The 18,471-nt window shown below is 42.8% G+C and overlaps 1 protein-coding gene across 1 annotated transcript in view; it reads right to left on the reverse strand.

The window, feature by feature from the left end:
- Positions 1 to 18,471, reverse strand: part of SLC24A3 (solute carrier family 24 member 3) — a 486,107-nt gene that overhangs the window by 390,403 nt on the left and 77,233 nt on the right. Inside the window, exon 2 of the mRNA XM_040351007.1 lies at positions 243 to 395. Within this exon, the coding sequence (XP_040206941.1) occupies positions 243 to 395 (153 nt within the window). The remainder of the gene's footprint in view (positions 1 to 242; positions 396 to 18,471) is intronic.

Below are 18,471 nucleotides of genomic sequence, written 5' to 3' on the forward strand. Positions count from 1 at the left end.
AAAAACTTAAAAAATGTGCAGGTAAAAACACTGTAAATCACATATATGCATGCCATGGTAAACTAAACCATATCTGTTTGTTTTACCCACAAATAAGACACGTCAAGAACCTACAAAACACCAACGGGGGAAAAAAAAGCCAGTTTGTTAACTTTGGCCCTATTATCCAGTTATGTTGAAAGCCCCATACTCCAAACCATTCAATAAAATCAAACAAAGAAATGTAGATGTATACCACCTACCTGGTTCTGTGCAGTTCTTGCGATGTCTGTGGTCTCCATGAACTTCAGTGAAATTCTCCTCGTCCATCCAAAGTAACCCCCTTCCATTACCATTGGTGTTGACTTCCAATGGATGTCTCTGGTCACTGTCTTTAGCAGTATAGCCTTCAAAACCTGCAATTAAATGAAGCAGAGTTAATTAAAAAATTATCCTTTGCCGTATTGGATAGTATATCATAGGAATTCCATAATACATACTTACATTAGTACATAAATACAAAAGTGCCCAAAACATAATGTTAAAATCAATATTATAAAATAAATGAAACTAAACCAATTTGATATTGTCATTCACAATTTTGTGGTTGTTTCCTAGAAATTGTAAGAGTTCTTTATTTAAAAAAAAATGAAACTCCAGAACAAAAATGCATTATGTTGCACCGTATAGTTCTTAGATGTGCTGGCTGCCTTCATTTTCTTATTTTTTTAAGGTAAGAGCATTTTCAGCAAGTACAGACAATACAAGCTGATCTTGTCAGAAATTCCTGTCTTCCCATGTAATTTCCTGTGAGATGCACTGAACAATACCTTGCTTCCAAGCTATCTTCTGTAATATCCCAATTGCCCTGCCCTCCCTGTAATGGTGATAAAGAGATCAAGACACGCATGAATTCGATGTCAGGAGAGCAGCCTAGAGTAGCAACCATGGCTCCCACTGTAGATACAGTGGAGGAGTGACGTAGCCAACCAGGGGCAAGAAGAGTGTTGTTTGTAGGATTACCATGTAAAAATTAAGCAAAAAAAAAGAAAAAAAGAAGAAAAATATGGCCATCTGAACAAGGGAGAGTAATCTGTAATATATTAAATTTTTGCTTTTGGGTTTATATCCCCATTATGGAATCCAGAGGTCTTTGAATAGCTCCCCACCAGGTGGAAAAGCATGAAGAATTTGCTAATAGAGTTACAGCATGGATCTGAAACTTGAATTCTGTAGGAATTGGTGCCTGTACCATTCACAATAAAACTTAAAGCAAACCCTGCTTGCATGAAAATAAATAAATCAAATAAACCAGACTTCTGTGTTTACAAGTGATTGTGGTGAGCAGGCACCAAAGGGTCTGATCCAGAGGTGGTGGAACTGAGTTCCCCCAAGTTCCCCCTGAAAAAAGCCCTGATTGCCATATAAATCTTGCCTTGTCTATCTGTATTTGCTATATTCAAGTACCTGCATACTGTCCTCACTCTAGCCAATTTCTTTCAAACACATACCTAAAATATTTGTATTATTTGTGAATAACTGGGGATACAGGGATGGAAGGAGTTCCAGGAATGTGGAAAAATAGTTTTCCAGAGTTTTCTTGTTTGTTTTAACACACTTCTAATACAATCCAACTTGTCTTTTTTACCTTTAGCTTTATTTTTTAGAGAGAAAGTAAACTTTCATATAGCCTTTAGATCTGATTGGCTGTTACTTCCACTGGTCAATTCAGGTCAATTAGCATTTAATGCATGTAACCACATACAAAGCCTGTTTTCATGTTGAAATGATAGACAGATTGGGTGCAGCTGCATTATTTAAACCAAGCTAATTGTAAAAGTAAAAATCCAATTACACATTCAAAAATGTGTTGTCAGAATATGGTGTTATTAATCTTCATGAAAATCACGTTCCATAAAAGCACATACAGATTTTTTCAAGTATATACTTGGTGTTTTTTCCATATTGCCTTCAAAATGGAAATAAAGAGACCCTCTCCCCGCAGTAGGGTAATTAAAATTTTTTTTTTGCTTTGTTAAATGTTACCCATGGCGGTGCTCAGATCCCCATTCACTTTTATGACAACATTTTACCTATTAGGCTTGAGAATTAACAGAATTCAATATATTGTACAGATTTGTCCCCAATTGACTTGAATAAAATTTGGGTTTGTGAATTGTCAATAAGTGTTTATTGAGCACATTGGATAATACATATGTAGATGTAAAGCACAAGGTGTACACAGACTGTTCTCAAGGTAAATTGGAAACTCGCCCAAGTGTACAACAACATGGAGACCGACAGTCAATAATGTAAAAGCTTACAGCACAATTGACACATCATCAGGTTTTCCTAAGGTGGATAAAGGAAAGGGAGATCCAACACTAAGGAAATACATTGTACAAGGAGGAAAATGCTGATAAACATTGATAACCTCGTGAGGGGGTCTCTCTTTAAAGTGCAATTATCATCAGTGCAAAAATGTTAACAGAGAAAAATAAAAAAAACGGAGAAATAGAAAGAAGAAGAAATTTAAAAAAAATAAGGGGAAGAGGTTGCATGATGGGTTGAAGTTGGGCCAAGGCCAATTCCTCTTCACAGGTTGGATCGCCATAAAAAAGATTAAAACTGGTCAAAGTGACCATAGTGGATCATTTTGATTCCCCCTAGATAGTTAGAAATCTAGGGCGTGTAGGACAGTGGTACAACTTTCCTTTATTTAAGTACCATGACCTTTTTGTTAAACCTGTGTTATAGTCGGGATCTCCATTTTCCCAACTCTCGGTAATGTTTTTTGTCTGCATTATAGATGAAAAATTGATTCAACAACTGCCTGCAAGTGGAACCCAAGCAGATTGTCTCTCTATTACAGTTATAGGCGAGTTAACCAACACATACTGACATTGTTCAATTTGGTCTTGGTATCTAGGCTTAAAGGCCAGCCCACATTATTCTCTCATGGCAGATGTACTTTAAATTGAGAGAATTTATCAGAGTGTATGCTTTGGGGAACACCACACCCCCTCATTCCAGTTAAGCACTGTGCATTACAAAGTTAAAAAAGTACCTGGGCTGTGGGGTGCTTGATATTTTGCTGAGTGTAAAACTGCTACATTTTTCCATTTGTCTGAATTTGTGTTTCTGGAAGTGAGTCAGGGTTATCTTCTGTTTAGTTAGGGCTTTGATGAGTAGGATTTCGTTTTTGCTTTTCATGTTTGCTTATGCTCACTACAAACCAAAAGTAATTTCCCTTTTGGTTTAGTGAAATGTCTTTCAATGAAGCAAAGAGGGAAACTTTAATTTGGTGTAAACTAGCTACATTGTCTCATGTATGGGCTTATTTTGCTATATCTAATTATCACATGTTGTTGAATAATGAAATCTTTTCTTTTTGTTAATTTGTATAGTTTCCTTTTCTAAAACAGTATCTTTACTGGATTACTTGTCTATCTAGGAATGAAACAGCTCCACAGAAACCTTCATGAAACCTGTTTACTTTGTAGTGTGTATCAGGTGTGTGCATGTAGCAGTGTGTTCAGAACAAGTATAAAAGCCTGTGGCCCAAACATAATATGGAGCTCTGATACTCACAATATGTGGTACACTATGTAATTGTATTCAGTAGTTTTAATGTTTTCCCTATAGTGATATTAAATCTTTGAAGGCTGGCCATCTGCGCAGACATTGCCATCTATCATGTAAGAAAATTAAAACGTACCTTTGGTTGATTGCTAGGTTCAGTACTAACACTTTTCATTGCCTTTCGTTTCAAGGAATCTCGGAAACCTCCCTAATGAAATCTAAAGCGGAGCACTCACATTAAGATTTTCCTTAGGTCTGATGAGTTAGATTAGCAACAGTTTCTAATGTGTTTGCAATGTGATGGTCAGCCTAAACATTAACTTCAATTTATTACAGGTTGGCCTTTACATTAAAGTAGTTGTAAATAGGGTTGAGCGAACCCGAACTGTAAAGTTCGGGTTCGTACTGGACTTTTGGGTTTTTGGTACAATTTGCTGTAAGTTCGGGTTCGGGTCCGGTGTTCGGCAATGTAATGGCGCGCTGCAGGGCAGCCAATCACCATTTGTTTTACTCCTGTGACCTAGAAGCCACCACAGCCATGCCAACTAATGGCATGGCTGTGATTGGCCAGTGCAGCATGTGACCCAGCATGTGACCCAGACTCTATATAAGCTAGAGGGACATAGCACAGCTTGTCACTCTGCTTTAGATAGGGTAGGGAAAGGCTGCTGCTGATCTGAGGGAGAGAATTCGATAGGAGTCAGACTGTCCTGCTACAGAAATCATATTACACCAGCGCTGCATATGTTCCTGTGAGATACTCTGCATTAGATACTTTAGGGAAAGGTTCCTGATTGTGCTTATAGGGAGAGAAATTTATAGGAGTCAGTCCTGCTTCAGAAATTATATTACACCAGCGCTGCATATGTTCCTGTGAGATACTCTGCATTAGATACTTTAGGGAAAGGTTCCCGATTGTGCTTATAGGGAGAGAAATATATAGGAGTCAGTCCTGCTTCACAAATCAAATTGCACCAGCACTGCATATGTTCCTGTGAGATACTCTGCATATTACACCAGCACTGCATATGTTCCTGTGAGATACTCTGCATATTGCACCAGCACTGCATATGTTCCTGTGAGATACTCTGCATATTGCACCAGCACTGCATATGTTCCTGTGAGATACTCTGCATTAGATACTTTAGGGAAAGGTTCCTGATTGTGCTTATAGGGAGAGAAATATATAGGAGTCAGTCCTGCTTCACAAATCATATTGCACCAGCACTGCATATGTTCCTGTGAGATACTCTGCATTAGATACTTTAGGGAAAGGTTCCTGGTTGTGCTTATAGGGAGAGGAATATATAGGAGTCAGTCCTGCTTCAGAAATCATATTAGACCAGCACTGCATATGTTACTGTGAGATACACCATTTATATACTTTTCTTCTATTGTGCTATTCAAAAAACATCCATTTAGGGAAAAAAATTGCAGTGTTTCCTCCAGTGTTTGCAGTGTTTCCTCCATATATGTACGTGTGAGATAAACACTTTAGCTAGTGTTCTTCTATTGTTCTATTCAAAAAACACCCATTTAGGGCAAAAAAAATATATTTTACAGTTTTTCCTCCAGTGTTTGCAGTCTTGCCTGCATATCTGTACGTGTGAGATACACACTGTACATACTGTTTTCTATTGTGCTATTAAAAAAAAAAATTTTTTGGGGCAAATATTTTTTTTTTTGGTGCATTTCCTTCATATCTGTACGTGTGAGATAAACACTTTAGCTACTGTTCTTCTATTGTTCTATTCAAAAAACACCCATTTAGGGCAAGATTCTACATTTGAGAAATATGAGGAGAACGTCAAATAAGGGACGTGGCCGCGGTCGTGGTGCTGCTGGTGGAGCTCCTGTTACAGGGAGAGGACGTGGTCGATATGTGCCAGCTACACGCACAAGTGAAACACCTTCCTCAGGTGCGAGTAGGCGACAGAGCCTGCAGCGGTATTTGGTGGGGCCTAATCCGGCTCTACGAATGTTGAGGCCAGGAGCAGAACAGGCGATAGTAGATTGGGTTGCTGACAGTGCCTCCAGTTCCTTCACATTGTTTCCCAACCAGTCTTGTGCTGAAAGATCAGAGTTGGCACCTGCAGCCGATGTCCATCAGTCTTTCACCTCACCCCCTTGCAAATCAGCCAAGCAGTCTGAGCCCCAAATAATGCAGCAGTCTCTTCTGCTTTTTGATGACTCTGTTAGCATGGTTTCCCAGGGCCACCCACCTAGCCCTGCCCCAGAAGTGGAAGAGATTGAGTGCACCGATGCCCAACCACTTATGTTTCAAGATGAGTACATGGGGGACCATCACAGCACGTCTCGGATGATGAAGAAACACAGTTGCCAACTGCTGCTGCTTTCGCAATTGTGCAGACCGACAAGGAGGGCAGTGGTGAAGACTGGGTGGAAGATGATGTGGTGGACGATGAGGTCCTCGACCCCACATGGAATCAACCTCATGCAGGTGACCCATGTAGTTCGGAGGAAGAGGCGGTGGTCGCACAGAGCCACCAGAACAGCAGAAGAGGGAGCAGGGTGCCAAAGCGGAGTGTCCATCCCCTAGACAGTACGCCTGCTACTGCCCAACGCAACAAGGGACCGAGCACACCAAAGCCAGGTCCAAGGAGTTCCCTAGCGTGGCAGTTCTTCACACAATGTGCTGATGACAAGATACGAGTGGTTTGCACGCTGTGCTATTAGAGCCTGAAGCGAGGCATAAACGTTCTCAACCTGAGCACAACCTGCATGACCAGGCATCTAAGTGCAAAGCACGAGCTGCAGTGGAGTAAACACCTCAAAAACCAATAAAGGTCTCTGGCTCCTCCTGCTTCCTCTTCTGCTTCAGTCTCGGGCCTCTCGGCCTCTTCATCCACCTCTGTAGTGACAGTGCCACCTGCCACCCCGCAATTAGAGGACCGGCAAGCAACACTACCACCTGGGTCACCAAACATCTCCACAATGTCCCATGGAAGCATTTAGCTCTCTATCTCCCAAACACTGGAGCGGAAGAGGAAGTACCCCCCTACCCACCCGCGATCCCTGACCCTGAATGCGAGCATTTAAAATTTCCTGGCCTTTGAAATGCTGTCATTCCGTCTGGTGAAGACGCAGAGTTTTAAAAGCATTGGCTGTCCCACAGTATGTCGTGCCCAGCCGCCACTACTTTTCCAGCCATCCCTTTCCTGCACAACCAAGTGGGGGACAAAATCAGGTGTGCTCTGCGCAATGCCATCTGTGGCAAGGTCCACCTAACTACGGATACGTGGACCAGGAAGCACGGTCAGGGACGTTAGATCTCCCTAACAGCGCACTGGGTAAATGTAGTGGTGGCTGGGCCTGAGGCGGATAGCAGTTTGGCGCATGTCCTTCCACCACCGAGGATTGAAGGGCGCTTCAGTTTGCCTCCTGTTGCTAACTCCTCCTACTCCGCTTCCTCATCCTCTACCGCCTCCTCATCCAGTCAGCGTAACACATTCACCACCAACTTCAGCACAGCCATGGGTAAACGCCAGCAGGCAGTTTTAAAACTTTCCTGTTTGGGGGAAAAACCCCACACCGCGCAGGAGTTGTGGAGGGACATGGAACAACAGACCGATGAGTGGTTTGCATCTGTGAGCCTCAAGCCGGGCCTGGTGGTGTGCGATAATGGGTGAAATCTCGTAGCAGCTCTGGGCCTAGCCGGTTTGACGCACATCCCTTGCCTGGCGCATGTGCTGAATTTGGTGGTGCAGAGGTTCCTTAAAACTTACCCCGATATGCCACAGCTGCTGAAGAAAGTGTGGGCCGTCTGTGCGCACTTTCGGCGTTCTCACCCTACTGCTGCTCGCCTGTCAGCCCTGCAGCGTAACTTCGGCCTTCCCGCTCACCGCCTCATATGTGACTTGCCAACAAGGTGGAACTCCACCTTACACATGCTGGCCAGACTGTGCGATTACTGGGGGGCCACGCTGCTGGATCCCTGTTACAAGGACAATGTACCATCCTTAATTCCCTCACTGGAGCGTGATCGCAAGATGCGCGAGTACAAGCACACGCTGGTAGATGCGCTGCTGTTGGAATTCCCACCTGACAGCGGGGGCACAGTGGAAGCACAAGGCGAAGGCAGAGGAGGAAGAAGAGGTCGCCAACGCAGCCGGGGCACCGCCAGCACCTCAGAAGGCAGGGTTAGCATGGCCGAAATGTGAAAAAGCTTTGTCAGCACGCCACAACAACCAGCACCACCAGCTGATATGGAACGTTTTAGCAGGAGGCAGCATTTCACCAACATGGTGGAGCAGTATCTGTGCACACGCCTACACGTACTGAATGATGGGTCTGCCCCCTTAAACTTCTGGGTCTCCAAATTGGGCACATGGCCTGAGCTTGCCCTTTACGCCTTGGAGGTGCTGGCCTGCCCTGCAGCCAGTGTATTATCTGAACGTGTATTTAGCACGGCAGGGGGCGTTATCACAGACAAGCGCAGCCGCCTGTCCAGAGCCAATGTGGACAAGCTCACGTTCATTAAAATGAACCAGGCATGGATCCCACAGGTCTTGTCCGTACCTTGTGCAAAATAGACATGTATACCGGTCTTACCCAGCCATTCTTGTATTCCTGATCTTTCTAGGGTTGCCACCTCATCCCTTTAAAAGCGAAAACATATTAATTACACAGGTTCTCTGGCTGATTAAGGTGCTAATTAAACTCACTTGGTGCCTTATCGACATTAAATTAGCCCCAGAACCTGTGTAATTACTATGTGTTCGGGTTTAAAAGGATGAGATGGCAACCCTAGATCTTTCTCACTCTTTTGGGGTGTACCCTAATTAAAAAAATTAATTAATTAAAAACACCACCGTCGCTTCCACCTACACCGCCACATCCACTGCCACCTCAACCTCCTACTCCTTATGGACCTTGTCCTCCTAGGTCAAGATTATTTTATTTATTTTTTATGTTATTTTAAGTTATTTCCCGATCCACATTTGCAGAGTACTTGCCTTGCTCTTACGGGCATTTTACTGCCATTTTCAGCCCTCTAGCCCTTTCCATTAGTTTTTTAGAGACATTTTAGTAGTCAAAAGTTCGGGTCCCCATTGACTTCAATGGGGTTCGGGTTCAGGGTCAAGTTTGGGTCAAGTACGGGTCCTGAACCCGGACTTTTTTCCGAAGTTCGGTCGAACCCAAACATCCAGGTGTCCGCTCAACTCTAGTTGTAAACTTTAATCTCTGCCTTGCACCTGTAGGTAAACCTATAATAAGACTTACCTATAGGTACTGTAAATATCTTCTAAATGTGCACAATTTGTTTTTATTTTTTTCTGTTCAAATATATTATTGAGAGCAATAAAGCAATTCACATTGAAAACAGTGTTCCAAATGTGGACGAATCATGAAAAGGAAACATTACAGTAGCCAAAGTCAGTGAGCCGTTGGGAGTTTATTAATCTAAGAAAACATGCTACATAACTAAAATGTGGTTAAAACAGAGGAGCGGGTAAATAAGATACCTTGAGATTGACAACAATGTGAAGCTGACCCTGCTCTATATTTAAGGATCGTGATGAAAGACGGTAGATTAGGATTAGCTACATCTTTAACAAAAAAGTTTACACATACTTTTTTCCAGGTGTTTTTGGTACAGTTGGCTTTAACCAGTAAATGGTAAATTTTGCTGATCCAACAGATCAAATCAAAGAAAATCAAACTGGTGTGCAGCCAACTTTAGATATAGTCAGGTTGATTGCCAAGTGATGGTTGGCAATTGGATAGTGGATTTTAGTGTTTTTGTATATAAATGTGAGGGACTATTTGTAGTCAGAGACCCCTGGCTTGATAAAGGATAATTATGTGATCTGAAATGTTGCCTTACTAGATGAAGTAATCTTTCTTTGCTGCTAACAGTGATAATGATAATGTCTATAGTGTTCTCTGCTTGGAATAAGCCATGGATCTGTTTTGCAAGAAAAAACTCCCTTGTGCTAACTATTATTTTTATGTGAAATATTGCTGAAAACTCCCTCCAAGGTGCCTGGAGGGTTATAGTCATTGAACAGGGGCGACTCTCCTAGTGTGCAATTAATTTCTTAGAGGATTAGCACTGACAAACAGCAAAACCTCTTTGATTATAAGAACCATTTTAGATCCATAAGGCTGCTTTCACACTGAGGCGTGCAGCCGCTTTCACACAGGCGTGCAGCGCGACTATACCGTCGTATTTACCGCGATATTTGGGCGCTAGTGGTGAGGTTTTACTGCGGTATTACCGCGCTTTCCCATTGATTTCAATGGGAAGGCGCGGTATAGGAGCGGTGAACACACCGCTCCTATACCGCGGTAAAGATGCGGCTAGCAGGACTTTTGGTGCGCTCCTGCTAGCGCACCGCTTCAATGTGAAAGCCTTCGGGCTTTCACATTGAACACTACAGGGCATGATTTTTCATGCGGTATAGCAGCGCTATTTTTAGCGATGTACCGCATGAAAAATGCCCCAGTGTGCAAGGGGCCTAAAGAGCCCCTACATAATGGATAGACAATTGATTTTCCCATTGGGCCCCATGAGAAACCGGGACTGTCATGGAGGGCCAAACTTAATTCTGTTCAATAATAATTTTGGACTTGTGGCGAGCCGTCACTAGGAATAATAGGTACAACTGTTTATGAAATAGGTCTCCTTCAGACAGGCGGTTGGGGGTGATAAAAGTATGCGGCTGAGCTGCCGTTTTACTGCTCCTTGTTGCCCACCCAAACTGTAAAATAACAGCCTGATGGGGCTGTGTACGTGCGGCTGCAGCATCTTTAGTTTGGGCTGCAGAGTTTGACAAGCGGCACCGCTTGTCAAACTTGCCTAGTGAGCTCAATAGGGCCGCACTGCAACCACATACAATGCACATAGTTGCAGCGTGGTAGTGCAGCTTTATAGGGTTAAATCAGGAGGTGAGGAGGCGATATAATAACTCTCCACTGCCTCTCAAATAACCTCTAAAAAGCACTGTGACTGGAAGGAGAGAGAGCTTGAGATGTTAGCATGTGTATAAATACAGAGGATGTAAAACACAGAAAATTGCAAAATTGCAGCTCCAGGGCCACATCTGGCCCTTTGGTTGTTAATATCTGGCCCTTAATGCCTCCTTTGTCAGCATGAGGCACACTGACAGGTGTCTGTATGGAGAGCTGCAAAAACTGGAAGGAGAGAGCCTGAGGAGCTGATGATACAGTGGGGAGGCTTAGTTCTGCTGAAAGAGCATTGCTTAGGAGATATCCTGATGTTCTCCCGCCACCCTACTGCCCAGCCAAGTTCTTCTTGAGTTAGCTCTTGCAAACCCCAATAGTTGTGCACCTGTTCTTCACACTAGGTCAGGACCTGCAGAAATACTGACCTCATTGACATAGAATAAACATGTAGGTCAATAAGATCAGCAACGATCATCTCAGTAAAGTAAATAAATAAGTCAAAACAGGACTACTGATTTGCATGTGTTTCAGGTTAGTGAAGCTGCTGGATCACCTTGACAGCCAGGGACCTGGCATTGTGAAAAGGAAAGGTTGGCAAAGGAAGCCCCCTATGCTTCTTCACGTCAGTGATCCCCTCAAATCTTGTAAAAATATCACAGTAAAGTTTGGTGCTGTATCACATATTAGTTTGCTCTTGGGAACAAAGGTTTCTTTATTTGGTGATGAATGTATTATATAAATTGTCTGTAATCTTCAAACAGGTTATTAGCTATAAATCAAAGGGTAATGAGGAAGTATATTGCAGGGATTAGTAAAGCCACTGTAGGGCACTGTTCCAAATGATTATTGCACAGACAAAACAATTACTAGCGCAGTTTAAGAGAAACATGAAAGATCAGTGACCCACAGTCAATCAGATGACCCTCAATCCCATGATAAACTAACATAATGAAGAGCTTCTGTGGACTCTTATTCAGTTTGTCGTTATATGTCTCCAAACCGAACTGTGTGGTTCAAGATTGTGCTTGTCTTCACTGCATGCTATTTTGTAATATTCTGAGTTCTTGGCAGCCTCTTAAATCTTCATGGAAAATAACTGCTGATTCCTGCTATACCAGTGCTTCAGTATGAGAAAATTACTGTTTCTTCAATACATTGTAATGTAATATTATGGCTATATGCTGGAGCATATCTTCACTTCTACTGGTGCAGACATCAGCATGCCAGCATTGTCTATCAGCCACAATCATTAATTATTCAAGTGCTGTATTTCTGGATCGGCAAGATCTCAAATGACCTGCACAAGGTGCATTAACTGGAGAAAATGATCTATGGAAATCCTGAACCCCCCACTTTTCACATACATATAATCTCCTTTGCAGAAGAACAACAGGAACAATATTTGCATATATTATTAGTTTGACAGCATGTGGGCCATCTATCCGCACAATTCATTCAATGAACCTACATCCCAAACTTATATAAAACATACACATAGGAATGTATTCCTAGGACACCCCTTAGGATTTTACAGGTACCAACTTTCCATATGTGTAACAAAACCCCCAATTATTTTCACTGGTAAAAAAAAAAATTATACAATTACAACTGCAAAATCATTGCAAGATTATACATTTTTCTACTACCCAATTTATCCAGTAACTATGACAAGCTGAAGTGGTACTAGCCCCCCACAAACATTCATACATTTAGTCAAATTGACTTCAGCAACAACACCGAAATGCGAGAGCTTATATTACTGTGTTACTAAAAGATATGACATATTACATTTACTCGTATGCCACTATTCTTGTAGATATAAGGTTGGGAGTTGGAATTCTCTATGCATTTCGTAGACCTGTGTTGACTTCCTCAGGAGTTACATTAGTTATATGTAGTTAAATCTCAGGAGGTGTATGCCACCTCCTGGATTGCTGCCTTTGCTTTACAATGTACAATTTTATTGAAGCTGGAATGTATCCCTATACATTGGTGCTCCAGACCAAGAGCCGACTAAAGGCTCTCCTACATCAAGCTGTCCTGCCTGCCCCTCCACTCCCCTGTCCATACACTAAATGCTTTTTATTTGTGAATGGGTTCACATAATGCAAAGTGGTCTGTTACTGAACAAAACTAAATGAGGGGTGGAGAAATGACAGGACAGCTTGTGTGCAGGAGAGCTGCAAGTCTCCTTTTGATGTGCCTAATGTATAGCAACAGCTTTACCTCCCAACTTCAATTAAATTGTAAATAACAGTTAGCCATCCAGGAGGTGGTATATCCCTGAGATTAAATTATTTGTAGCAGCAGATTTTTAAAAAAGTTTTTATTTACCTGTAATTCGTCTTTAAGCATTATTGATTTAATTCCTCATTCTGTTTGTCCAGGCCAAGATCTTCTTATCCCTGTATGTCAAGGCCTGGACTTGAACTAGGGCTCTTTGCTGTATCTGGCAATTAACTCGTCTCACTGAGCTACTGGAGATGCTGGACAGCTTCCTCTCTGATCCACTGGACAACCCTGCGTTGTGCCTTGACTTATGCTGGACCTTGGACTCTTTGCTCCTCTCATGAACTTCCTGATTTATGCCATGTCTCTGCACTTCCTGTTTGACAGAATATTGTACGCCACACATTATCCTACCCGCTATTTCAAGCTACCTCTAGTGGTACTTGGAATGGACCTTGGCTTGTGACCCCCGACCACGAAACTCTTCTCCTGCACTGACCTTGGCTTGTGACCGCAACTACGAAACTGTTCTCTTGCACGACCTTGGCTTGTGACCCCCGACTATGAAACTCTTCTCTTGCACCGACCTTGGCTTGTGACTCCAACACCGATCATCTGTCTAGCAGTTCAACCTCTTAAGAACAGAGAACTGTGCTTAGCCTGTTGTTTTCAGCCATTGGTCTCCACTCACTACAGTTATTCTCCTAACACTGTGTTTTTTAAACCCCCTTCCCCCAACTTTTATTTGTTACCTTTTAATTCTTCTCTGTTTATGTCTAGGGGTGGAGAAGGCTAAGCTTACCTTTTCCAGAAAACAGCCAATGCAGCCAAGGGGCCGCTGTACATTTAAAAAAATTGTGAAGTTTTATAAATTATGACCAATTACCATGAAGCGCAACACCAATATTAAAAAACAATATTAAAAGCCATATATAAAGTCTGTGCAGAAATTATAAATGACTCCAAGATTAAAGCTGAAAAACAGTCCAGCACCCAACAGTGCTCTGTGTGTGAATGATCTCTCCAATTCGTTGTGACAATTGCTCATCTACCACCAGGTGAAAGACCTGCTCACCTCTGACACAACAACAACACACTCATCTGTGTTCTCCAGTTGGTGTTAATACCCAAGGCAGCAGACCTCCACTCTCTCCTCTCAAACTCAAACTCAAACCCAATGGCGGCTGGTGTTCCATCTGTCATGGGGGGAGCGGCGGATGGACCTGACTATGGACCCACCATCGCTCCAGCCCGCACAGCTAACCATACCCACCCCCCAGTCGCCACCTCATTCACCCTGTGCTGACAGGTGAAGTCGGTGGCGGTTGCTTCCCCCCTCAGCCTTCTCCATCGGTTGGGCTTCCCATGCGTCTCCTCAGCCGTTCCTCTCCTCCCTCCTCCTTCATCTTCCTCCTCAAAGGCCAATAGGGTGGCTTCTCCTTTTGGCCAATCGGGAAACGGGTCTCGCGACCAGCTTGCTGATTGTATGGGAGGAGAATCAGTGTGATAATAGCAAATATTAATTTGCTATGGTGACACAACTGGGTGTGATCCGAGTGCAGTGTTCTGCACCCCGAGCCCACCCTTTTTTTGAAGACTGTTATAGCCTCTGGCTGAAATCACGTGCTTAAAGAAAAAACACCTTCCCCATTGGAATCCATGCATATGGCCCCCTGCATGTAGATTAGGGGGCCAGACACATAGATGGGGGCAGTGCCCGTGTGGCCCTAATGGATGGGCCGCCACAGCTCCCAGCTGTGAATCAGCAGTACTCCCATATCTAATGCAAATACAGAGCAGGGGGCTGAGCTGAGTGAGCTGAACAGCTGAGAGAAAGGATTCAGTGTTTCTGCTGTTAAATTAGAATTAGTGCACAATACCTGCAGCTACAGAGGTCAGTGTGGCCTTATTTAAAGCTTGTTTATTAAAATACTATGACCTCACCATAGGCATACTATAAATTGTACAGGCACTACTATTAATACTGAAAAATAACCAATAATGTATAATATAACTAAAGTCAGGCAATAAATGCTCCACTTGCTTTCCCATTCTGGCGACTATTTAACATACATATTCTTTTTTGTCTCTTGTGTTGAAAATGGATATGGTGTCTTCACATGAAAATCTAGTAATAATAATGATACAGTATGTCTGCTGGGTGACAAACGTGTCCTCTTTGAATGTAAAAAATGTCAAGAGCTGATGTGTGAGCTGTAAATAAATCACAAGGCTATAATGTAAGGCTCCTCTCGCAAGCTGCCACTCTAGGAATACAGAGACTGCAAGGCAACATCGGAAGCTTCAATACTATAACCAATAGATGTAAAAGTTTTTATTTCGTATATTTAGAATTGTTTTTATGAATTACAATGGTGCCTGGCTAGATGTCTTGCATTTGGAGCTCTGCTTTAACCTTCAAGGAGCCATATTTTCTTAATGAAGCAGACCACCCAAAGCTATTTACATTTTTTAGCAGGTGCAAATGAATTACTTTTTTTCCTCTGGTGATGAGATAGGTAATCATTTCTACTTCAAAGTCTTATTAACTCTGTTGCTTAGAGTAGAGGTTATCCAACATATGTAACATTACAGAAGCCTGTCATAGACTACAAACATACTAGAGAAGATAATCAGACTGCAGACAGGTATTGTTATTGAGGCTAAAAACAGTAGAAGACAGTCAGAGACTGGGGACATGTTATGTGAGACTTTTAGAAATGGCTGACATTACAGCCAATTTGCAAATCAATGATCACACCCCAACTACTGGGACTACAAATGGCTGCACAACTAAGTAACTAAGGGCTGCCATAGGGTGGACCTCAGAATAAATAAAATATAAGGAGAAGACAATCCTATTGATAATGATTGTAGTGGGAGGGCAAGTGAGATAAAACATCTATGAAACATCTATGAAAACCGTTCTACACTGACCTTGCACCAGACCTGTAAAAGAGCAGCATTACCAGAAAGTCCGCTAACGGAACTTTCTAAAATGAACATAACATACACATTGTAATGTTGCATTTGTACTAATGCTTATCAGGTCTTAACGCTGCTCTAAAAGGACCCACTAGAGTAAACAGAAATTTGGAGTCCATCCAGCCCTGGGAATTAAAGCCTGTGTGAGTGTACGGAATCCCATCTGTTTTCAAATCAATAACGAGTCTTTTTCCATGAGTTTTATTCATTTAACCCACTTCCATCGTCTGGAGGGCTTTATTTGCACTATAAAAACGAGTCGGCTGATTGATTTTCATCATTATTTTTAAAGCCTTCCAAGATTTGCATTCACAGTTGTAAACTTGCCTGGATGGACGGCTAATGTCCAGAATTACATTTATAATATTTATTTGGCAGCTCATTTGAGCAGCTAATCACTAGCAATTACATCATTTAAATCAAAATTAAAAACATTATCTTGAATTGTTTTTACAGCACTTAAAATACAAACTTGTAAGCCAGACAGCTCATGTTTCGGCCTTTGTATTTTTTTTTATTTTTTTTTGTTTCCCCATTTTACGACGGAGTATGCAATTATTGTACTTTTATCCTCTCCGATTTTCTAAAAGGCTAACTCGACACATTTGTTTATTAACCTGCAGAACCCGCACTAGCGAAGTGCTATACAAACAAGCTGTATAAGTGAAAAAAAAAAAGCTTAGTTTTCTGTTTGTAGCCTGGTCTCCATGCTCCAAGCTGCTGCATTGTCCAAAGGTGTCCTGTCTGTCCTCATGTGCTCTCTACCCTGAACCACAGCAGGGTGCATGCAAGATTGAGTGAGGAACTGCAGGAGCATCTCTGGATAATGTAGAGGGATGAAGCTTGCACACCTGGCTTCAAATTGTAGAATACAATATATTTGCTTAGGAGAAAGCGACATGGATTACATGCCAAAATCTTGGCATTTAGGACATGCTTAGAGGGTGGATTTTATAGTTTGTAATTAATGAGCACAGAATATATAGGGAAGTGGTAGGAGAATATTTTACCTGGCATTTCCTGCTGATTAGCTGAACTTCAGCCAAAAATTATTTTTGGATTTTTGCGCTGTAAAACTAAATTACCACTAATGAACTGTGTGACATATGAGGCTGCTGCTACGTTAGGGAAAACTTTTGTTTTCATTCAGTTTGGCTGGCACTGAAACTAAGGCCTCGTACACACGACCGAACATGTCCGCTGAAACTGGTCCGCGGACCAGTTTCCGCGGACATGTCCGACCGTGTGTAGGGCCTAGCGGACAGTTTTCCGGCCGAGCGGACAGGTTTCCAGCGGACAAAAGTTTCTTAGCATGCTAAGAAACTTGTCCGCTGGAAAGCTGTCCGTAGGACATGTCCGATGGTTAGTATGACTCATCGGACATGTCCGCTGGTTATGACGTATAACCAGCGGCCTGAAATCCCGCGCATGCGTCGAATTGATTCGACGCATGCGTGGAAGCATTGAACTTCCGTGTCAGAGAATGTCGGTGTGTTCTCTGTCCGCGGGGATTTTGGTCTGATGGTGTGTACACACATCAGACCAAAACCTCCCAGCAGACATGTCCGATGAAAATGGTCCGCGGAGTAGAAGGCATTAAAGATCCGGCTGTAGTATAGAGATCTTAACGGGCTGTTCTAGTGATGGCACCCCCTGCATTTTTTTTCACCAAATATAATTAATTTTGTGAATGGAGGAGATGTGAATGATTGCCACAGTCTCCCCTCCTTTAATCACATAATGCCTTGTGAAAAGAATACAACGCATTTTCTGAATGAAAGAGGCACTGAGCAAGCAATCTGCTGTCACTTGTATACTACAGCCTGATTTGTACATTTCAGTGTAAGAAGTTCACCGCTTAGTGTACCGTACAAACTGAATGTAAGTATGTTTTCCCTTACACAGCATCAGCCACATGTGTTATACCTTAGGCCTCGTACACGCGACCGGATCTCCGCTGGAAACGGTCCGCTGGACCGTTTCCAGCGGAGATTCCTCCTCCGGAATTTGGATCCGATGGCGTGTACACACCATCGGATCAAAATCCGTGCGGAATTCCTCCGCGGTGACGTGTCGCGCTGTCGCCGTGACGATGACGCGGCGACGTGCGCGACGCTGGAAGGTAAGTACTTCCACGCATGCTTCGAATCATTACGACGAATGCGAGGGAGGGGAGCGGACGGATTGATCCGGTGAGTCTGTACAGACCACCGGATCAATCCGCTGGTCCCGATTCAAGCGGATAGATTTCTTAGCATGCTAAGAAATTTCTATCCGCTTGAAATGGACCGGCCGGACGAATCTCCGCGGATAAATATCCGCTAGGCCATACAGACGACCGGATTTGTCCGCTGGAACTGATCCGTGGATCAATCCCAGCGGATAGATCCGGTCGTGTGTACGGGGCCTTAGACTACTGGAGCGTGGGATAGAAGAGACTGAAGGGACCAATCTAACACCTCTGGGGAGCAGAGAAGTGGGTAGGTAAATCTTCTTTTCTGTGTCCCCTTGACATAAATGAGCAATTAACATTTGCAGTGTGGGTGAAGCTCCACTGCAAGGGATCATTTTAAGGTTTCCTGGAGTTCAGCTTCAATATAAGGTACATTTGTGACATTTACAGCAAATTTCAGATTTACAGATAAATTATCCAAATGAATGTCATGGTTCTGGATTTTTATTTTGTGGAGCCTTAACCCAGTGACATGCTAAGCTTGGAATTATGATCTTTATAATCAAACTACACTCTCTGAAGCTCTGTATTTA

Source organism: Rana temporaria, chromosome 4, assembly GCF_905171775.1.
Source record: "Rana temporaria chromosome 4, aRanTem1.1, whole genome shotgun sequence".
NCBI classification, from domain to species: Eukaryota; Metazoa; Chordata; class Amphibia; order Anura; family Ranidae; genus Rana; species Rana temporaria.